At 42.1% G+C, this 23,991-nt stretch overlaps 1 protein-coding gene across 13 annotated transcripts in view; it reads right to left on the bottom strand.

Moving 5' to 3' along the window:
* Positions 1-23,991, bottom strand: part of DENND2B (DENN domain containing 2B) — a 300,704-nt gene that overhangs the window by 51,279 nt on the left and 225,434 nt on the right. For all 13 annotated transcript variants that reach the window (XM_053271120.1, XM_053271139.1, XM_053271128.1 and 10 more), the window contains 3 exons: positions 20,369-20,553; positions 19,116-19,225; positions 6,698-6,767 (listed from right to left, as the gene is read on the bottom strand). In XM_053271120.1, coding sequence (XP_053127095.1) covers positions 6,698-6,767; positions 19,116-19,225; positions 20,369-20,553 — 365 coding nt within the window. The remainder of the gene's footprint in view (positions 1-6,697; positions 6,768-19,115; positions 19,226-20,368; positions 20,554-23,991) is intronic.

Below are 23,991 nucleotides of genomic sequence, written 5' to 3'. Positions count from 1 at the left end.
GGAACAGACTGTGGTTGAGTTTGCCACCACAAATCTTCCCAAATGAGTTAGCAGCATGCCAAGTCCATTTGCCTGTCTGAATCCATAGTGGAGCTCTTGCCCAAAGGAAGGAAACCAGCTACAGAACACACTTGACTCAGCAAGCCTGATCCCAGAAAAGCAGCTATGAGCTAAGCAGGTTGGCCTCATCCTCACCATCCTATACAATTATATAAACATTTCTGCACAATTATGTAGACATTACACTTCATCATGAACATAAAAGAGTCATAAGAAATGGCATTCTTTACAGTTTATGAGCAAAAAGCTCTGAATCAAATGTCAAAATCCTTTTAGTCCTTGAAATGGCAGTTCTGTGCCCTTGAAAGTAAAGCCCTTTGATTAAATCAAAGGGGGATGGTGACTTTAAAAAAATATTCCAATTAATTAACCCAATCTTTGCTAGTCTTTCTAAAGGAATACCTTGGTGAACAAACTGCTTGACTATTTGCACACAACTTAAAGGAAAGGGCAGATTAAGGTTTACATCTGAGGAGGAAAGGGATGGCCAGCAGGTGCGAGTGCTGCTGTAGCAGTAAAAACCATGAAGGAACGGTGCAGTTAAGTGAACACAGATGAATCTATTTCTAGATCAAGACCTGCTGCTCAGTGGACGTCACATTTCTGAAAAAGCAGAATCCTTCTTTGTCCATATTAGGTATAAAAACGCCTTCCAAAAGCATCAAGTGATTATATCTAGCATGTGGGATTTGGGTTAAAATCATTGTGTCAAATCTGCAGGAATGCTGTATCCATGCCAGGCATCCTGGACAGCTACCAGCTAAGAGCTGTCTTGCTGAGTGCCAGTAAAAACACTGCATTCCTGGGTCATATATAATAGCAAGAACAATAACTGCTCACAGTTTAGTCAAAGGTTCTGGCCTTGTGAAATATTATGCTTGTGGTGGGGGGGCGGGTTGTTAGTGGTTGTTTTTTTAGACCCATAAAGGCTACAATATCACTGAGTTTTTAAAAAACCCAACAACAACAGTGAGCATCTTCACTTCCCAAAAGTCTCTTGCTTCATGGTCTTTACTGAAAAATGCTTTTACCAACAGCGGTGGCTCTCTTTTTGCTCACAAATCACATGGATAAAAATGAAGCACCCCAGAGCTAGAAAGCTTTTGATTGGTTAGAAATGTTCTGCTTCTATCATTTTTGCCTCTGTAAAAAACCTGACCTTTCAGTTCCCTTCCAAAACTGCAATTTCTAAAGAAGCCTCAAACCCATCCATGTTAAGCCATTTCCCGGTTAATTTCGGAACAGGAACTGAGGTTAATTGAATCTGTGACTAAATTTGAGATAAGGGACATTCCAGTTCAGTACTTGGGGATTCTATTTTCCAGCTCAAATGCAGAATTCTGTAAATAGTTTATGATAAATTGGGGATTAAAGTTAAAGCCAAATTGGACAGATGAACAAAATTTGGACTCGGGGGGCGGGGGCGTTGCAGCAGGAGGGAGGAATTAGCGCTGTAAAAAAATATATAGGTCTTCCTTAAGATTATTTTCTTGCTGCAAAATATTCTTACTGCAATCCTCAGAAAAGATAATGGAAGATTGGGTTTTAATGATTAATGGTTTTAATTTATTAAAAAAGCCAAAAACTAAATTGCAAGTGAAAGAAAGGAAAGAAAAGAAAGAAAATTCTTAGTACTTCAGGTGTTTAGAACAACTATTTTCTAAACTACTTCTTTCAAATGCATTACTATAGACGCAACCTAAGAACAGAGGACTATTTTGGAGGAGCAGCAACATCTTTGCAGAAAGTCCAGGATACATATAAAGTTCATGTCACTTCCCAAACGTTGTTAGCCTCTATTATGTTTGATTAAAGTTTAACAAAAATGGCTGACATCTGAACTAGCACTGTGCTGGTGCAGCAGTGCCTGACATCTAGACTAACACTGCACCACTGTGTGAGGGGCAATTTCAACTATCCCCCCTTCCCTAGGGTTGCGCAGCCCTAAGGGATATATTTTCGGAAGGCATAGTGGGATTCAGAGGGAAGGGGAAGTAATTTTAAATTGCCCCTCCCCTCTTGTGCAAAGGTGAAATGTTAGTGTGATTGTCAGGCAGTGCTGCACCAGCACAGTACTAGTCTGGATATCAGTTACTGTGTCTCTGAGTATATTTGCAAGATTGGTATATTATAAGAGTGTGTGTGTGTATGTATGTATGTATGTATCATATTTCTATACCACCTGATACATACTGTATATAATTTAAGAGTACAGCTTTTAACACATTAAAAATGTGTCTGTGGGTCATACAGCACAGACTACAGTTCTGGTTATGAATATGTATCATAAGAATGAAAATAAATAAATATAAGGCTGGATAGAGAAAGGCACACAGAAAGCTATTTTCCCTGCTTTTTAAATAGTTGTTGAACAGTATTGTTGCATTCCACAAGTCAATGCTATTTTGCATGTGCTTCAAAGTGCAGCTCATCTACAAGATCTCCATAGCCAGCCTTCCCTGTGTCCACCACAATTATAAAGGAGACCAAAGCATCCAGATGAGGCCTTATTTGATTTTTTTTGTCACCAGTAGCTCCCACTGCTGAAAAGGCAAGTTGGGGGGGAAATGGAACAGGAGTTAGCCTTTTCTGGAGTGGGAGCTTCTGCATCTCCAAAACGAAGCTACGTGGGTAGCTTCCTTATATACATACAAATTATTTGCTGGAATCAAGGGCAGTGCCACAGTGCTGGTAGAATGGAAGCAGTCAACAATTATGTTCTTAATGATGCTGGCATGCGATTGTCACATACCATAGCCTCCCAGTTGAAACTGGAGGGCTTTGTCCTGCTATTTCACAAATCGGGGAGCCACTGTATTGGCTCCCTGATTCATGAACCTTCAGTACATGAATCAGGAGAGGGGCCGTAGCTCAGTGGTAGTGCACATGCTTTGCATGCAAGAGGTCCCTGTTTGAATTCTGGCATTTCTAGTCTGAAACCTTGCAGATCTGCTGACAGTCAGTGCAGAAAACACAGAGCAAAAAGGACCAAGAGTCCTCAGTATGAGGCAGCTTCCTACGTTCCTAGTTATTACAATAGTTAATTAAAACACACACACGCACACACACACACTTGCAGTGCCATGCACGAGTTACAAAAATACGCACTTCTTCTGTCATGGGCATTAATCTCCTGTGCCGCAGAGGTGGCACTAGAAAAAAAATGGGGGGGGGACAGAATGGGCACAATGCGTTTATATTATGGGTAGGCAAGCTGTGTCTCACATATTAGATTTCTGTGACAGAAATGGGGGGACACTTTTCTGGGGTGCTTGCCCACCCATTCCCCCCACTTCCTGGAGCCACCCTTGCTATGCAGTGACTGTCATCAATTGGGTAATCACACACAATCAGCTCCAGTTCAACTAATCCATATGCAGGACCAGCTTAACATGCATGAATTGCCTCAATACTCATGCAAGCAGTTGCTGTGTGGGGGGAAATCCCCTTGTTTAGCACTCTAGTTGCATGTGTAGTTCAGGTCCTGCAGACAAAGGGATCCACAAATGCAGCAAGAGGGTTGAATGCCTGCTGTAGCATTCATAAAGTCTTCTCCCACTCATTCTGGGTCTCCCCGCCCCCCGCCCTGCCAATCAATAGTGAATAGCACTGAGTGCCGAATATCTCTTTGGTAAGGGAAGGTGGAGGCTTGTCCTCATATCTTTGAATCAGGCCTTAGCACATGTGGGCTCATGATGCCTGCAGCAAATGTGGCTCTCTGTCCAAGCCTCATTGACTTTCCCCTGCCATATAGAATGTGGACTCTTGGAATGCTTCTTATGGGTCACTTCCTCTATAATTCTGCTTTGCACTGAAGAAATACAATATGGACATGCACAAAGAGGACACAAGATAGGGCCTTGTACAAATACAATGTAAACATCATTATATCCCTGGAGGTAGTTTTGGCTGGCTTTAATAAAAAAACTTCATTCTTTTTTTTTTTAAGGCACGGTTTAAAAAAAAAAACCTATTTCAGATATAGTGTTGCAAAGTTAAACACCCATAATTGCATTAAAATAGCACACAGATTTCTCTAGGGAGTTAAAAGGACAAAAGAAACAAAAAGAAAACAAGTCGTCCTACAGGATAGTGGTTCTCAAACTACTTAATTAAGCCATTTACTAGAATATTTATCGATCTTAAACATCCTGCTTACTGCTAGCAACCTCTAAGGGCCAAACAAAAAGTGGCAGCAACAGATATGTATATTTAATCACAAATCTACCCCAGTGATGGGGCAGGTGGGGATCTGATTTAAACAGCAAAAGGGACTCATCAGTCCTCCTGTGTCAGGCCTCTTCAGACACTTTCTCCTTAAACAAGCTCCAAAACAGGAAGAGTCTTCATCTGGCAGGAAGACCAGCTGTAGGGAGGTAAGCAGTGGGCATGAAGTGCTCTTCACCTGCACGCTCTTTCTAAGATCCTACACCATCTCTTTCTAAGTGGTTGTGGCAGATCTATGTTTAATACATGGATCTGCCACCGTCATGCCCACATTGACTCTAAGCTGAAATCAAAGCATTATCTCAGCCCAGCTTTCCAGTAATGAAATATCTATACCAGTGAAGAGGGGAGGGAGGGTTGGCAGGAAGGATGTAGCAACGTGGTGATCAAATGCAGCCACACAGTACTTGATCTTTCTTCTAAACCTTGTTGAAAACATATAACTAGGACAGATAGTGACAATACATATAGGAAGTAGAAGAAATAGCTAGCAGATGTCAGTTCTCTTTAGCTATCATAGAGCTCTTCAGGTAGCCAGCACACTATCTTGCTGGCATGCCAGACACCCACAATCTAGCGTCAACTATGCCAATCCCTGCTCTAATTACTGCCAGTCTAAATGTACTAATGGGATCATTGTAGAGTTTGGTAGAACACTGGGAATCATCGGGTAACATCATGGAGCGAACACAAGGTTCATGCAAAACTGACACCTGTAACTCCATACCCTCATGATAGCAGATCACTTTTGTAGTGATCAGTCACTGAACAGCCCCTCCTTTCCCCTAAAGAGTGAACCAGAAGTCCTGCCCTGTCCTGACTGACAGGATGGTGAAGTCCAGGGATCAGCTAATCAGCACACCAGGTGGGTGAGAACTAGAGGACCATGAGGAGGAAGAGAAAGGTTCTTTTGTTAGAAGGAAGGTGGGCTGGGGTTGCAACAGAATATGTGGCCATGGAGTTTGGCTGCAGAAAGAACTAAAGGATCTTGATTTTCATCAGGTGATGGGTGAGTTTTCAAGGAAAGGGGAATCCAGCCTAGGGAACAGTTTGTTAGTCAGATTTTGCATCAGAAACTTATATTTCTTTCATGTGCTTTGCATATCCCTGAACTTGTTCTATTGTTGTTATCCTGTAATGCAACTAAGCTAAGAAAAGCTGAGCCTACGCCCATCCAGCTAGGGCGCTGTAACAGACTCTATAAGCTTTTAAAGGTACTTTTGTGTTTTCTTACATCCCAGTAATTTGCAACTGGGTAACCACGATTTTTAAAGTGTGCTGCCCCAATATCATCTGGGGTGTTTTTTTAATTGAAGCATTCGTATAACTTATTGAGTATTTCTTTTACCTGTAACTAAAAGCTGACAGAGCCTCAGACCAAAGCAGTCTGTAGCATTTGAATAAAGCTTTTTCTTTTTGTTATTTGCAATTTTTAACAAGCCTCTTTGAGTAGATTTTTAACTCAGGAAAGTGGGGCTGAAAGGGGTTTTTGTCTCTGGTGCAACACATCTCAGATTGTTCAGCAACCTACCAGTTTTCACACCATGTGTAAGCTTGTATGTGGAAGGGTTTTGTACTTTTCCAATAGTAAGAGAAGGGGAGTTGCCCTGGGTTGTGTGTGTATCAAACTCTGTCGATAATTTTGTTGTGGTCACAGCGAATAAACTATTAGAAATCCAGGAAAGTTTTGAGAGACACCTTTGTTCAGAAAGCATAGAGGGGATGATTCAGCATTTTTCCTTCCCTCACATGGGCTTGCTCTAAGACAAAGACTTGGTAAATGGTGGAGCCAGCGTGGTGTAGTGGTTAGAGTGTTGGACTAGGACCGGGGAAACCCGAGTTCAAATCCCCATTCAGCCATGATACTTGCTGGGTGACTCTGGGCCAGTCACTTCTCTCTCAGCCTAACCTACTTCACATGGTTGTTGTGAGGAGAAACCTAAGTATGTTGTACACTGCTCTGGGCTCCTTGGAGGAAGAGCGGGACATAAAATGTAAAAATAATAATACTAATAATAATAAATCCACTACAGCTTTTCTATGAGATACTTCCGGCTTCATTTCTGGCACTCTGCTATCTAGAAATGACTAAATGGATGAGGGATGCATATCCCAAGAAGAAGGTGTGACAAGGGGGAACCAAAAATTGGAAGCAGGACATGGTAAAAATAAAAACTGAAACTCTCTGGAGAGTGAAAGCTATAAAACAAATTTTACAGAAATGCACAGCTGCCTCTAGAATGTTGACTTTTTCTTCCCAAGAGAAAGCTGTGCTTGCCTTAAAATTCAGAGTGATAAATTCAGTTCTTGCTCTTCTCTGTAGCACAAAAGCGATACATGCACTTCTGATAATATACCACATTCTTAGCATAATGGAATTTTGTGCTTTGGAAAAAGTTGGTGTACTTACTAGTAATCTTCTGCAGTAACCAAACCTTCTGCTACCATCTTCACCAGTCAGCATGAAAGAGAACGTCTCGCTGTAACAAAGATTGCCCCAGATGTTATTGCAGGACTTAAAAGCAGATGTAAAGAACATTTTAGACAATACTGTTCAACCAACCCTCCTCTTACACAATCAGGGAACTGAGTGCCCAGATCTTGCTCCCTCCTAGGACACTAATAGCACTTAACTAGGGGATTCCACTAAACCGCCCCTCCACACATGATTTAATTACCCCACAATTAGGCAGTGGCGTAGTGGGACATGTGTGTTCATGGTACACTCACATCCCTAACCACATGGGAGCAGGGCCAATCAGACAGCATCATCTCAAATCAGTCCTGCAATTCACTCTGCTTTCCTTTCAGCTAATCAACCATTTTGAACATGTCTCAAGATGTCCTTCAGAAAGATAACACTTGTGGTTTTATCCCACAATACTGATGCGGCTTTGATTCTAACCAAAGGATTTGTACTTATTCTATCCATGTGCAAATGATTACTCAAAATGAGAAGCAATGGGGAATAAGAGCATATATAGACATTTTATAAATTATTTCATTTCTTCCAGTTCCATTACATTGTAATTAGCAAACAGAATATTCCACTTATACTGATCTACAAGAATATGGTGTACAGAGTAGCCAACAGTTAAAAAAAAAAAGCATTCAGATATATTATATACCCTCCCTTCATCAGACTGTACTACTTTGGAATGCAGGCACAAAGGTCAAAGTACTAGGATGTACCAGAACCAAACAGGCAAGGAACACAGGGAGATAGCCGTGGTGACCTTCCTCAGCATTACGTTATGCAGGCTAGGAGAGTGCAGTGGATCTGGGAACTTTATACTACAGGGATGGTTCTCTGGAATCACCAGTACACTAGGCACTGGGATCTGGAAGATTCTGATGCTAGTGTACTGGCTCAAACTGTTAGCAGTTCCCTCCTCTGATCAGTGGCTTCAGTGGCAGAGAACAAGTGCCTGGCCCACAGGGCTTCTTCAAGCTCTGCAGTAACTGAAACCAAGTAGGAGACTGTAGGGTTGTATCATCATGCATGCCATTACCTCCCTGACTGCAGAAAGCTAGCAAAGCAGAGAGAGCACTTTTAACCTCAGTTTTGCACACCGAGTTGATTTACTCAGAAATGAAGGTTTCATTGGTATTAACCAAGGTAAACAAATAAAAGTATAAAAAGGAAATGCACATCCCTAAAACATAGTGAACATGCACATGGCCACTATATCTGCATTGGCATGTTCACCCTTAATTTGTTTATTGAGACCAGTACAGTAGATCACCAACAGAACCCTCTTGCTATGTAAGGAATAAGCAGCTCTGAGCCACTGCAATCTATTATAAATGATAAGAATATTTTTAATGCACCACTGTGCAGCCCATGTACATTTTAAATGCTTATTATTGATGCTTTATTTTTTGAAATTTTATTTTATTTTCAACAAATATAGCACATGTGTAAAAACTGTGCAGCAATGGAAAAGAACAATAAAAACTCAAATATAAGCCAGAAATTAAGAGTCATTTGAGATTATACGCAAGTCCAGTGTTAAGAAGAGATTGTTGGTTGCTGAGCTTGCAGGTACAACTTGATAGGAGACAACTGAAAACAAAATTCAAGAAAGAACATCATTTCAAAATTTGATTTGAGTGGATGGAGGGCGACAAACTGACCATCCTTTATTGACATATTCAATAAACCATATTTCCAAAAACTTGTCTTGTTTTATTACTCCTATAGCTAACCTAATTTCTGGGTTAGCTTTTCAGATAATGCGATCTCCCAGACCCTATTGTACCATTTTTTCAATACATAGACCCTTTGAGGATTTCCAGTGTTTAGCTACCACTATCTTGGCTACTGCTAGTAGCAGTGTTATTAGATCTTTATAAGGTATATCTTTGTGAGTACTTTTGAAAATTGATAAAAGTGCTAACACTGATCAGGTTGAAGATTATTTCAGAGATTATATGAAAAATATGCTGCCAACAGCCTTTTACGTATGGGCAACCCCACAATAAATGAAGGAGAGTACTTCTGTTTTTACAACCCCACCAACAAAATGGGGAAGATGTTTTGGTGATATAGTGCATCCTGATTGGAATAAGATGCCATCTATGTACAACCTTTAATGCTGCCTCCCTTATCTGAACAGATGTGGTTCTGGACAATTTGGTTGTTTTAGCCAAGTTGCTTCCCATTTATTATTTTCACGAGAGCTTCCTAAATCAGTTTCCCATGATGCTTTTAGCCCTCCCGAGGAACTAGAGGATTCAGAAATGAGGGTATTGTATGAATGACAGAATGGATGGATGAATATTTATTATGGTCAATGAGCCATAACAGAAACAGAACAATACAACTCGTTTGTCAGAATACCAAAAAAGGGGAAGAATTTTTTTTTAACCAAATCATTCTAATACCATTTACTCAAACAATTTAGATCTAATCTTGACTGCTGCTGCACAAAATTTAGCCACATTAAGTGTAATACATTCACTACAGTCTGCTAACAGAAAAGAAACATACCCATGATCAGTTCTACCAGGGATATTCAATAAAAGAGGGGAAATCAGTTCAGAACGAATATCCTTATAAAATTAACAATACAGTAAAACATAAGTCACCGTTTCTACACCTTGGCCACAAGGACATATCCGATTGTTAATGGGAGTTTTCTTATACCTGCCCTCCACTACAGCTGATGATAGTGCATTATATCGTGCAAGGGAGAAGGCTCTTCTCTGAGACTTGGTAACTAAACTAAATAAATATTGAGTGGGTTTTGGATAATTTGTGGAGCTACCTAAGAAATTACCAACAGAAATTTGTGCAAGATCACTCTGTTTTTCGACATCTGCTATACACTGCTTAATAGACCTCTCAGCATTATCAGGACCCAAAGATCTTAATAGCTGGAGGGTATTGTATATGAGCAAGGCTATTCCCCCTTGTTTTGTTAGTTGGTGAGACACATGAGTTTTCATGGATTGTCAAAGATATAGAAGTCTCTCCTTTCTGTAGTAATTTGGATGCAAAGGACTGGATTTGAATTTTCTGCATCCTAGTAGCTTGGTTGCCAGTCAGCATAGTATATCGTTTAGCTTCTGATATTGGTTTTCCTATGTGGAAGCCCATTGCTCAGAGAGATTGTTCACTGGAACAATATCAACTGTGACCCCATCTCTGCAGCATAATGTGCAACATGAATTGGAACCTGTATCGACTTTGACCAATGATGGTCTAATAACTACTGAAACGCTGGCTGGGGTTCAGCTCAGGACCTCTTCATTTTTAACTGAGGTCAACTGACTTGAATTGACCAATGAAGGCCTGAGGTTTTTTTATCTTGGAATGTTGCTGGCCTTAAATCAAAACTCGCAGAGGGAAGCTTTGTTACTTACGTTAATAGTTTTCATATATTAGCATTTCAGGAAACTTGGGTGTCCCAGTAATTGTCCCTGGAGAATTATGTTTCATTCCCCTTGATAGCAACTAAGGGGAGCACAAAAAGAAGGAGGCTGATGGGGGCCTAGCTCTTTTTATAAAAACAACTATTCAGGCTGGAATCCATGGTCTTCCATCTCTTGATCAATTTGCTATGGAAGTTGTACTTAAATTCAGGAAGGCTAGTTTATTAATAATCGATGTATACATTCCTCCCTTATACCAGCGAGAACAAATTAAGAGTATCTGGCCTAAGGTGAAGACGTATATAAGAGAATGTCAAAATGCTTTCCCTATGGCTTATGTAATTGTCGCTGGCGATTTTAATGCCTGGAGAGAGCCTAACGATCTGAAGCTTTTTGATAAATATCATCAGTGCCCATCTGACACTGAAGTGATTGCTCCCCTCCTACAACAATCATCTAAGGATATGGGTTCCAGTTTTCAGGGATTTACTCTCAAGTTGACTTTTAATATATTGGGTCTTTTTATTCTTAATGGAGCTTCAGAGGACCATTACCCAGCGAAATATTCCCATTGGGCAGGCAGCAGACCCTCACTGATTGACTATGTATCTATCTCTTGACTTTTAATACCTCTGTTGGATAAATTTAAAATAGACAATCACTTGGAATTAGCTGATGAATCTCGCCCCAGGCATCTTAAACGGTCTCCTCAGCTGGATAAATGTGTCTCTCAGCATTTAATCTCTGAGCTCTGTATGCTGATTCATGCCAGGATAATAGATAATGTAGATAATGATACCTCGCTGGAAAATTATAATAGTTTAATATGGTCTCTTTATCTGATTTTAACTTCAGCTTATTCGATAAATACTAAGCCCCACGCCAGATCTTCCCAAGTGTGGTCTGATTAGGAATGCCATAAGGCAAAGATTGATCTTGTTAATTATTATAACTTATACAGGTGTAACTCTAAGCAGCTTTCCTCTCAGGAACTAACTGAGAGAGATAAATCTTATAAAACTTTACTTGCAAGGAAAAAAAGGGAGGCTAATAGGCAGGGGCATAGCAAGGTTGGAGTGGGCCCAGAGACGAGATTTTAAAATGCTCCCCCCGCCCCGCTCAAAGTCCAGGGCTTCTGCACATCCCAGACTCCCAAGGATTTAAGTCTGATATTTCAAAATAAGTATGTTGCCTGGAAATACATTTCACTGAATACACAAAGACACACTGCACAATATATAGTGATATAGAGAGAAAGCCAGCATGGTGTAGTGGTTAGAGTGCTGGACTAGGACCAGGGAGACCCGAGTTCAAATCCCCATTCAGCCATGATACTTGCTGGGTGACTCTGGGCTAGTCACTTCTCTCTCAGCCTAACCTACTTCACAGGGTTGTTGTGAGGAGAAACTTAAGTATGTAGTACACTGCTCTGGGCTCCTTGGAGGAAGAGCAAGATATAAAATGTAAAAAAACAAACAAAAAAAACATTGAATACTATATATTTGTGCTACTTGTAATGCCTAGAACACACTAGAAACACTAATTATTAAAATGGGCCCCCCGCTGCAGATTAGCAAAGGAGACTTTCAACCATGCAGTGTGAGCCTATGTATATTTTCTCAGAATTCTGAACAAATTCAGTAAAGTTTGATTCCAGGAGGTTTTTCACACGAGGCTTTTAAAGCCCTTTAACACACAGCTCCTCTGGAATGGAGGTGCTGCATTCACATGTTGGCCAGATTTACCCTGAAGCCCCTGCGAGTTATTGGAGAGCAGTTCACACACAAGAAAAATAAAAGCACAACAAATGCTTTCACAGTTCTCACTCAGACCTTCTGGGTTGCAAAACAACTTGAACATAAGTGCATTTATAAATGAATGAATGAATGAATGAATGAATGAATGAACGAATGAATGAAAATATATAAAATTGTTTGTTCCAGAAGATTTTGTAATTTTCTGCCATGAAACAAGCCACTTATCGGACTTTTTAGATAGCTTTTTTTTTAAGCCAGCAAATTTTCCAATCTGTTTTAAATTAAATATTCAAAGACTTCTCAGTCTTCCCCCACCCCATATCAAAACCCTATGGCAAGCAGATCCCTATATATCTGGGGGGGGGACCACAAAAAGGAATGCACATTCTACCTGGCAAAGACTGGGCTGGCTGGCCTGGGCAGAGGGTCTGTTGCAGAGAACTGCGGTGGCCACTCTGCCTGCCTCCTTCCTTGCTTGCTTGGGGCCTGCCGGCCTACTCAGGTTCAGGCTTCAGCGAGGCCTACATGGAGGCCGCTCTAAAAGCCCTGCCCACCCGTCGATCAGCTAAGAGGTGGGAAAAGAAGGAGATTGCCGGCCAGGAGGACAAGCAGGAGAGAGGGTGAACAGGGCAAGTGGCTGAGGGGCCTTGGGGCTGGGTAGGGGGCAATGGGGAGTCATGTGAGGTGTCTCGGGGGGGGCCTCCAGGCAGTGGGGTCCCCAGACAACTGTCTCCCCTTGCCTAATCATAATTCCGCCCGTGCTAATAGGCTAAATTGGCAACGGCTTATTTTTGCAGCACAGGCCAAAAATTCATCTATGTTTTGGTCTTTAGTAACATCCCATCCCACTTTTAGACCTTCTCCACCATGTTTTCTTATTTTTGCTGGTGAATGGATTGATTATTTCCGAACTATATATGCTAGGGAGGGATCGGTTTCAGTATCTACACAAATAGAACTGGAGCTGTATCCTAACACACTACCCAAATGGGCTCCAGTTACATGTACAGAAATTTCTATGATAGTTGATCAGTTTAAAACTGGAAAGGCACCTGGCTCTGATAATCTACCGGTAGAAGCCATCAAGTATAACTTGGGTTGGTGGCTACCTGTACTAGCCTTTCTTTTTACAACTATTGATCAGATGGCTTTGCCCCCCTTTGATTGGGGAATGGAGATTGTTATCCCTATATATGAGAGGCAAAAGGCATTTGCCATCAAATTATTGTCCCATCAGTCTTCTCAATGTTATTGGTAAGAGGTATGCATTTCATCTGCTTACCAAACTTAAAGATTGAATGGACAAAGAAAAGATATTAGCTGATGAGCAGACAGGGCCAGTTATTCTACTATTGATCAAGCATTAGTTTTACAGCACCTAGCAGAGAAATACTGTAATCGATCTCACTCTACTCTTTATGCTGCCTTTATTGATTTTAAATCAGCTTTTGATTCAATATCAAGAGATAGGTTATAGGAGAGGTTAGTAAATTCTACAATTGACAGTCATTTGCTTCTTTTGATTTATAAGCTACCTAGGAATTCATGTCTGAAGGTCTGCTGTAGCTCTGCTGGAAATCTCACTAAAGAAATCCCCACCTATCGGGGAGTGAGGCAAGGCTGTATTCTGGCTCCAGCTCTCTTCAATTATTATATCAATCCTATTGTAGATTATATAGCTAATTCATCCTTCCATCCACCAATAGGGATGTGCAAACCGGTTCAAACTCAAACCTGTTCGAATTTGAACCAGGGTGGTTCATTGGTTCGAATTCGAACCGAACCAGCCATCAGGTTTGAGCTGCAGGTTCGAATTTGAATCAAACTAGGGGTGGTTTGATTTGAACTGGTTCGAACCAGTTTGAACTGGTTTGAACCTCCAAACATGAGGGGATGGTATCTGGCACCCATGGGTACCTACCACCCAAACCCCAATGCAATCAGACATTCGTACAATTTTTAATGAATTTTTGAATTTTATTTTTATTTTTTTCTCATAGGGTATAATGAGAATCAAACCAGCCCATTATTCCCTATTGTGGAGCACCCAGGGGTTCCAACAACCACCCAAACCCTGAAGCAATTGGACACCGTTATGATTTTTTATGAATATTTGAAATATTTTTAATTATTTTTCTCATAGGGTATAATGGGACCCGAATCAGCCCATATCCCCTATTGTGGAGCATCTAGGAGCACAAATGTGGGGTGGGTGGTAGGCACCCAGGGGTACCTACTATACAAAAAATCCCAAGGCAATCTGACACTCCTCTGATTATTGGTGAATTTTTAAAGTATTTTTGAATTCCTCATAGGGAATAATAAGGATTGCAGCAAGTGTATAGCTTCATGTTGGGGAGAAAGGGGTGTCCTAGATTGGAGTGTGGTGGGTGGTAGTTCCCAAGGGGGGGGGCAAGGAAGCTATCAGAATTATTTGAAAGGAATTGGGCGAAGGGCTGATTTTAAAGTGATTTTTGAAGTTTATGTGTCTTTAAGGTTAGCGATGAGATTGAATTCATGATTTGTCATTAAAATCTTATATGCTACCAAAGAATCTACACTCAGAACACTTCAGAAACAACAGACCCCACTACCCCATGGGTTGCTAACCCATGGGTGGTTGGCACCCTCGCTCTGGGCCAACCCAGCACCCCCCAAGTGCAGTTATGGGGCTGCTGAAACCTCCATTCTTCCCTATGGAGAAAAACCTTATAACTACTTGTGGGGTGCTGGGGTGGCCCAGAGTGAGTGGTGGTGTAGTGCACAGAGGGTGCTAACCACCCCCATGGGTTGCTAACCCATGGGGTACTGGGTTTTGTTGTTTCTGAAGTGTTCTGAGTGTAGATTCTTTGGTAGCATATAAGATTTTCAATGACAAAATACCTAGGTGTTGTTTTCCAGGCCTCTGCGAGACGTAGAGCACATCTGCAGTATGTCACTGAAAATGCACAAAAAATGTCAACAGCTATTCAATCCTATTTTCATCAGGGGGGTGCTCAATTTGTTCCAGCAGCACTTAAATTATTTTTAGCTAAATCCTGCCCTCAGATGTTGTACGGATCGCAATTGGGTCCGTATGCTAATTTTGCAGCTTTAGAGGTCGTTCAGACAAAGTTTTTAAGATCTATTTTGCAGACCCCTAGATGCGTCCCAAACATGATCCTGAGGCGGGAAGCCGGTATTCCTAGAGTGGCTTTTCATTTTAAGTTACTGGCTGAAGTTACATTTCTTTCCTACAGGCCTTGCTCATCTTACTGTTATGGATAGTTTTAACTCCTGTTGGAAATCGTCAGTCTTTTGTAAACTAAGCCTTTATGGCTTTAGCTTAGATGTCCTGCTGAAGATGGGATTCATCCATGTGAGATTGGCACGAAACAATGAATATATGATATGGAGGCACAAATTGATTGGTCTTTAATCCCCAAGGAAGTTTTTTTGGTGGGCTACAGCCCTATAACAACAAACCTGAGGGTTATTTAGATAAACTTACAATTGCTAAATATCACAGGATGTTCACGTTAACCCTGTATTAATGTATTACCTTCGGCTGATTTGGAGGGTAGGTTCAGAAGGATTCCTATAGAACAGAGACTGTGCCTGTGTGATTCTGGAGATTGGGAATCAATTTTTCACATTTTACTTTACTGTTCCCTTTACATGGACTTTCATCAACAATTTATTGCTCCGCTATTGGTCGATTATCCAGGGCTTACAGACATATTTTATGTTAATTACTTGCTTTCTGGTCAGAAGAAGGAGATAACGACTAATGTTGTAAAGTCCTGTGTGGTGGCTAGGAAGGTTAGGCATCAGATAGTAGACCAGCTCATGTAACGTGGGGTTTATTTGTTATGCTGAGACATTATACCAAACTACTGTAAACACTGTTGATTCTTATTTGTTCATATGTTTTGAATTCTGGTCTTTGACCGTAAATAAACTTGACTTGACTGGCTTTCCTTTGTCAGTAATGTCCCTCACTCTGTAAATCCCCGTTTGACTCCCATAGGAACATAGGAAACTGTCATATACTGAGTCAGACCATTGGTCTATCTAGCTCAGTATTGTCTTCACAGACTGGCAGCGGCTTCTCCAAGGTTGCAGGCAGGAATCTCTCTCAGCCCTATCTTGGAGAAGCCAGGGAGGGAACTTGAAACCTTTTTGCTCTTCCCAGAGCGGCTTCATCCTCTGAGGGGAATATCTTGCAGTGCTTACACATCAAGTCTCCCATTCAGATGCAACCAGGACAGACCCTGCTTAGCTATGGGGACAAGTCATGCTTGCTACCACAAGACCAGCTCATATTGTTGATATTTGCTTGGGTCTGCAAATACAGGGTGATCTAGAATAGGGAAGAGTGGTGAAGTGGATGGTGCCAATTTCTTAACCCAGGGACGCCAGATTCTCAATGTGATAGCCAAGAAGGTCACCCTGATAATTTAGCTTCAGTGACCTGTTTAAAGGGAAGAGTTCAAATTGTTTGAGCTTCTGAGGAAAGGTCAACAGAAACCCATGGGAGCACCTGATCATTTTGAATGATATGAATAAGTTGCTTCAGTTGGAAGGCATCAAAATAAAGCTAAAGTTTGGGGACCCCGAATCCACCCTTATTTGGGTGCCTGTATAGTTAACTGTTGTTTACTCTTGCTTTCTTAATTTTTGTGTCATTTTAAAATAAGTCAGCTAATACTTCAACTGCAATGGCAAAGAGCATTGGGGGAAAGGGGCAACCCTGCTTCGTGCCTCAGTGTAGCTTGATTGGTTTTGAATATAGATAATCCGTGTGTATAATTGCCTCTGATTTAGCATATAATTGTTTAATGACTGTTAAGAATTTATCCCCAAAATTGCGTTTGTTCAATAGCTTGACTAAAAACAGCCATTCCAAGGTGTCAAATGCTTTAAAAGCATCTAAAGACATAAGAGCAATAGGTGTTTTGCTATTGTTTCCATAATGAATTACACTGAGCACTCTAACTGCATTAGCTCTTTGTCGGTTGGGCTTGAAGCCTGTTTGGTCCTCAGAAATATATTCAGTGATGAAAAGTCCTGGTTCAATAATGCTATGGGGCAATAAGATCCCAGGGATGAGGGGTCTGTGGCTTGCTTAGGTATAACAACTATTCTAGATTGCTTCCAAGTCCCTAGGATCTCAGCCCCATTATGGACTCATTTTTATACCAAAACTGGCAGACAATTGCCATTAAGTCACAGCAGCTAGCAAGTATTTCTGCTTATACCATCCACATCAGACAAATAACTTTTGCATCCCAGTGTTAGTAGTGAGATTTATCAGCACCAGGCAACATTCAGAGTAGTTAATCATGACTAAGCAACATTTAAATCACTGAGACAAGTTAGTCAGGACTAACTTAAGCCTCATTAATTTCAATCGGACTTAGTCATGACCAATTTAGTCTAGATACTGCCCTGTTAAGGCAGAGCAGAGGACACTGTATATGTTCTAAAACAACAAAGACTCCAGTGGCACTTTAAAGGCTAGCAATTTTATTGCAGCATAAGCTTCTTGGACCAGAATATACTCCAGCAGAACTCAGAAGTGTTATGTAGGGGTGTGCACAAACAAGTTCGGTGTTCCCTTCCCAAAGCGCAGAATCTGTTCAAATGCTGGCATTTGAACCGTCTTGACAGGTGGGGAGGGGGGTGCCTTTAAGAAAGAGTTAAGGAGCTCCTTACCTGCTTGCCCCTTCCCACCACTTTTTGCCCACCAGCGCTTTTTTTTAGAAACAGCCATGTGGGGCTGCAGCATCCCTTCCTGCAGTCCCAATCGGAATCAGCATGCAAGTGACCAGGGTGCACATGTGCTGGCCATTTGCAGGCTGAAGCTGATTGGGACTGAACGCTGTAGCCCCGCGTGACTGTTTCTAAAACAAGAGCAGGTGGGGGAAAGCAGGTAAGGAGCTCCTCACCTGTTTGCTAAAGACACCCGTCTCTGCCCCACAAGGGACTGCACGAACAGCTCATGCACATCCCTAGTGTTACCCTCAGTGGACAGAAACATATGAAACTTGGTAAGCAGAGGGGTTCAAAAGGCAAAAAATATATGGGATAACAGGAGGTCTATCACATTTCCATGCAGAGCCCAAACCTATACAACAGACTCACGTATTCACTACAGCAGATACTGGTGATAAGGCCACCTTTCTAGCTACACTATGATAATTTGAAAACCTGGAGTGACACAAACACAATAAGAACTGTACAAGTGTAAATGGAATCTTCTATATATTTAATTCTCTAAGACATACCCATGGCTAATCCCACGTGTGGCAGCTCTTGCGAGAGTTCAGAGAGCTGCTGGATAGCCACGGGACAGGCGGGGTGGGGGAAATGGTGGCAGTTAATGGCGACAACATGGTGGCGAGGTCGGGCGGGTGATGCGTGGGGAAGAAGAAGCCGGCGGGTGGAGAAGGAAAGCAAGAAGTGGGGGGGAGGGAAAGGAAGAAGCCGGAAGGCAGGTGTGGAAAGGATGAAAGGGAGGAGGAAGAAGCTGGCAGTGGGGGTGGGCAGGGAGGAAGAAGCTGGCAGGCAGGAGGGGAGGGAAAGGAAAAAGCTGGAGGGCGGGCAGGAAAAGGATGAAGGGGGGAGGAAGAAGCAGGCATGCAAGCGAGGGGAAGAGGAAACAATGGTGGGGTGCAAACGGCGGTGGGTGGTGGGTGGCGGCGGCGGCGGCGGGTGGGTGGTTAGAGGTTCAGATGCTCTGCGCCTGGCCCAGCTAGTAGAATTTAATTTGTTGATGAATTCTAGCTCAGCAGTTCCATTCCAGAGCATCTATTTGCAACAGAATGCCTTGGAAAAATGAAATGTCCCAATTTTTCTGCTGTCGGCATTTTTTGTCTGCAATCAGCATTTGTAGAAAGATAAAAAGTATAACAGAAATTAAATAAACAAAGGCAATTAGTCCAAAAATGGCCAATATTCAGTTCCTTTTTGACATAAGCAATGGCCCTACTGTTCTGCCCCAACAGTGAGCAAAGGACATTTGCAGGCAGTGGTCAAAAGGGGCAAGAACAGGGGCAATTTTGCCAGTACCAGACAAGATACTGGCAAAATATTATGGAGTTTTGGAGAAACATTTCACTTAACAATCATCACTGAGCTTAAGATAAAACATTATGGAAGTTTGGCCAGCCCATGTAATCCATTTTTGGAGCTGCTAGCAGTATGGTTTACCTGTTGTATTCTGACACTGGGTTCCAGTCTTTGGCATCTGGAAAGCAAAACTGGGGGATAGCCTTGAGCCGTTCTTCTGCTTCACGGACTTGCTTCGTTGGTCTTTCTAGCTGCAGTTGAAGAAATCAGCATCAGCAGAGCCTAGTCTTTTGCAGTCAACACTGGGAATTATGATCCCTTTCCACATAAACTTAATACAGTATACTAATTAATTAAAGGAGAGGAAAATGATGTTTTATCTTGAAAAGCCATAGATATAGACTTGTCTATTTTATATCTTCTGTGCTCTTGATCTAATATGGCAATACCTTATTTAATTTTCAATTGTTTACACTGTCTTTTTGCATATTTATCTTTTTATATAACTATCATATTTGTAGACTGTCCCAAACTTCCATCTCGGGGAGGTTTACAGCAACATAAAAGAAATTAAAACAGAAATTAAAACCATAAAACAACTTTAATCCACATCTAGTTAAAAAGCTTGGGTAAATAAATGTGTCTTTAGAGACTTTTTAAAAGTTGTCAGATATGGGAAGGCTCTTGTTTAAGCAGAGAGTGCATTCCAAAGTCTTGGGGTGGCAACAGATGAGGCCTGTCCCTGTGTAGCCACCATATGAGCTGGTGGCAACTGCAGACGAACTTCTCCAGATGATCACAATGGGCTCATAGTGAAAAAGACATTCTCTCAAATACCCTGGGTCGACACCATGCACAAGCTGCTGGGAACAGTGTTACAACCATGCGCAGCCTTTTGGAAAGTGGGCGCTGTGTCTGGAAAAGCGGTAGGGAGGCGGAGGAGCAGGTAAGGACCTGCTTACCTGCTTTTTAAAGGAACCGATCCCTGCCCCACTGAACCGGTTCAAATGTGGGCACCCAAGTTAGTTTGTTACTTCCCTAAGGAGGCGCTGAACTGGTCAGTCACTCAGTCAGTCACTCCAGAGTTATAGAAGTCCTTTCCCACTGAAAACTCACTGAATCCAACTCTCTTTCAAGAACATTTCAAGGCCTTTCTGAAGTGGAATTGTTTTGAGAAAAGTATTTAGAACAGACATTAGGAAGCAAAATATAGCAGTAAGTCCGTCTCCTCTTTCCCTAGGACACATGCATTTACAATGATTTTTGTATTAGATTATGAACAATGCAAGTTACCATGGTAACCATAGATGAAAAAATAATGAAATAATTTCATAAAAAATAATGAAACAACAAATAATAATGAAATATGGAAATAATAAAGTTCTTACTTTTACCTTTGGAAACTGATATGTGACTTCAGGGAGATAGGTATTTTTAGAGGGCTTCTTCCTAAGGGAAACTACCACAAAATACTCAAACAATTCACGTTCTTGCCACTCAATCAGTTCCAGTTCCAAGGTCCGGTAACTAGGGGCCCTCTTCAGCATTGACTGGATGTGGACAAGGCGCTGGGTGTGAGCTAGTGTTACAAAAGAAGCAAGGAGCATTAGTTGGCAGTCTGTGTTTTGACCACAGTCTTGCAGGACTCTGTGGGTCTTCTGGGATGTTAACCCCAAGCATGTACACTTTTGATTCCACACATTTTTATTTTCCATATAAATGAAAGCCTTTTCAAGATGAGAAATTGGAGAAGTTGTCCAAAAGAAAGTTACTTAATCTATTACAACAATATAGAGTTCTCAGTCGGTTGCATAACAGCTAGTATAGCAGACTCTGTAAACTATAATGATCTGTACACTTAGTTAACAAACGGGTGCAAAATTAGCTCACAGTCATGAACAAATGACATAAAAACAGTCAATATCCTTCATCCATTAAATGACAGAAATTTTAAGTGATGAAATCATTTGCATTTTCTGACTTTGCACACTGAAGTAAGGTTTGGGTTTGCTCACAAAGCAAGTAAATTTGCATACCAATAACTGGGAATTGGAGAATTCTGATTGCTACTCAGCAAGCAGATGTTCGGGGACATTGAGCAGGCATTTTTCCTGAACTTCTAGTTCCCTACAAGACACATGGTACCTACATTAGTTCTGTGCTCATTTCCAACTGCATCACAACATGGGCATCATATTCTAGTACCCCAAAGCAAGAAATTGGCATGGGGTTCTTCCATCCTTGACGCCATCTTCTTTTTGCAGGGACTTTTACTGCATTTTCATTTTAGCAGTAATGCTCCACACTGGGAAAATGAGATGCTCCCATTTCTAACCTTCTGAAAATATGTTAAGTTTTTTTTTTCTGTTGTAGAAAGTTTTATCTGCTTAGACAGAATTGTTTTCATCAACTATTGGCTGAAGCTGTACCAGGGGATATTTTACTGTTATATGATAGTTTTAATTATATATAGATTTTATGCTGAATTTTTATATTTTTCTAATTTTCTGTAAGCCACTGCAAGAATCCATTGGTTTATTAAATTTGAGAAAAATATAATACACTTACTAATCATCATCATCATCATCGCCCATAGAACCAGCAGCAACACATTGCAGTTTTATCCATCTGTTTCTGCTGTACCTCAAATTACAAACACCGCAGAAATCTCCATCAACCTAAGGCCAGAAAATTCACTGGAATAAAAGTAAAATCTGGCACTATGTTGGGAAATAATTCCATAAAAACAGATTTACTGGCCAAAGAACTGATGGACTAGACTGCTAGACAGTAATGGCAATGGCATTGCCATGGCAGCAAAGACAGCTAGAGAGAAGAACTGTGCCTAGTAACTCCAAAACCCTCTCATTTTTTGATTTGTTTCTTTAAAAATACATACTATATCAACCAATGCAAAAAAGAAGAAGAAGAAAAGCAGTCCTTCAGGCCTCACATTGGTTTTCCATGTATTTTATTTAAACTGCTCCATAGTCAAACGATGGTATAACATGACCTGCATTAGGAGAATGTCCTATGATCTTAGGAAATCTTTTGTGTGAATCTTAACTTAACTAGGAGCTTTCTGTATGGTCTTAGCAAGTTATAGTATTTCACACTTCAGTGCCCCGTGCTTCCCAATCTTTAATACGGTGATAATCATACTGGCATACTGTTATTGGCTAAAGTTTTAGAATAAGGACTTATTTTAGACAAATGCTAGCCGAAGGTTGCATCCAAAGAACCATGAGCAGTGTTTCACTTGCAGGATAAGGCTTTCCTGCTTCTCTTTCCCACTGTAGTCACCTACATCAAACCTGTGAAAAGTCCATTCTGAGGGCTGGGGACCCTCAGAAAGAGTGTGATATGTGGCATGGGGGGCTGTAGCCGAATTCTTATGTTCCTTTCACTTATAGAAATTGCCCCTTGGGTGAAAAGGTAGCTAAAGGTGATAAAGAGCCCCTGGTGGTGCAGTGGTAAAACTGCCGCCCTGTAACCAGAAGGTTACAAGTTCGATCCTGACCAGGGGCTCAAGGTTGACTCAGCCTTCCATCCTTCCGAGGTCGGTAAAATGAGTACCCAGAATGTTGGGGGCAAAATGCTAAATAATTGTAAACCGCTTAGAGAGCTCCGGCTATAGAACGGTATAGAAATGTAAGTGCTATTGCTAAGTGCTATTGCTAAAAGGTAACTAATATTTATTTATTTATTATTACATTTATATCCCGCTCTTCCTCCTCCGAGGAGCTCAGAGCAGTGCACATGCTTATTTTTGTCCTCACAACAACCCTGTGAGGTAAGTTAATCTATAGTCAGTGGAGTATGTGCCTTATGTAAACATCATTCTGTGAAAAATATCCAGTGATTATTCTCAGACCCTTTGTATTCTAAAATTTTGGGACTGAAACATTTGACATCTGTTACAATTTTTTACAGTTTTCAGAAATTCAGAATTCAGCTGTTAGACAAAGAACTCCTAGCTGAGATTTTTTTTTTCCAGGCGAGTTTTCCCTCACATTTCCTCACACAGAGTAACTATTTCCACATTTCAATATTTCACCAAAAAATCCATATAAAGTAATGCTCTAGAACGGTCTGAAATGTGGCTCTGCACAGGTGCAAACACAGTAGTGTGATGCAGAGTAGGGGGGTGCCCAGGGGCGTAGCTAGCCCGCTGGTGACCCGCGTGCGGCCGCGGCGGGTGCCCCGATAGCCCTGCCCCTGCATCTGACGTCAGACGCAGGGGATAGCCACCCCCCCGCGTCTGACGTCAGATGCGGGGGGTGGGGGTGGGGTGGCCTGGCTCCCGAACAGAGCCTTGAGGCTCCATTTGAGACTCAGCTCAGTTGTAACTGCTGAAGGGGCCGTGCGGCCCCTTCGGCAGTTAGAAGAAGGCTGGTGCTGCTTTCGCAGCACAGCCCAGGAGCGGCTCTTCCCTGCAGGGAAGAGCCGCTCCTGGGATGCGTTGCGAACACAGCACCAGTCTTAGCTCCTGAAGGGGCTGCGCTGCCCCTTCAGGAGCTAGTTAGGCTGGCACTGCGTTTGCAGCGCACAGCCAGGAGCGACTCTTCCCTGCCTTTGCAGGGAAGAGCTGCTCCTGGCTGGCGCTGCAAACGCAGCGCCAGCCTAACTAACTCCTGAAGGGGCCGCGCAGCCCCTGCTCGGGAGAGAAGCTACCGCCCCCGTGTCTGACGTCAGACGCGGGGGGCGTGTTGGGGCTGCTCTCGTGGCTCCTGATTGGTCACCGGCCCAGGTTCTTTGAACCTGTTGGCCCAATGGTGGCTCCGCCCCTGGGGGTGCCTGAACTGCCTACTTTGGCAGCACTATCCCCTGCCCCCAGGGCCCCCCTTTGACATTCTGCTGGTCTCTCTGGGCTGCCAGGGGGGAACCGCCGCCGCCTCCTGTCCTCCTTCCTCCCTCCTTCTCTGGATCCGTCTGTAGATCTCGATGGAAGTCTCGTGAGATCTGCAGCTGGAACTGGAAGTGGAAACAACCTGGGGGGGGAGGAGGTCTGGCTGGG

Source organism: Hemicordylus capensis, chromosome 1 (assembly GCF_027244095.1).
Source record: "Hemicordylus capensis ecotype Gifberg chromosome 1, rHemCap1.1.pri, whole genome shotgun sequence".
NCBI lineage: Eukaryota > Metazoa > Chordata > Lepidosauria > Squamata > Cordylidae > Hemicordylus > Hemicordylus capensis.
Note: the sequence above shows the minus strand (reverse complement) of the source record. Positions and strands in the feature narration are given on the sequence as shown.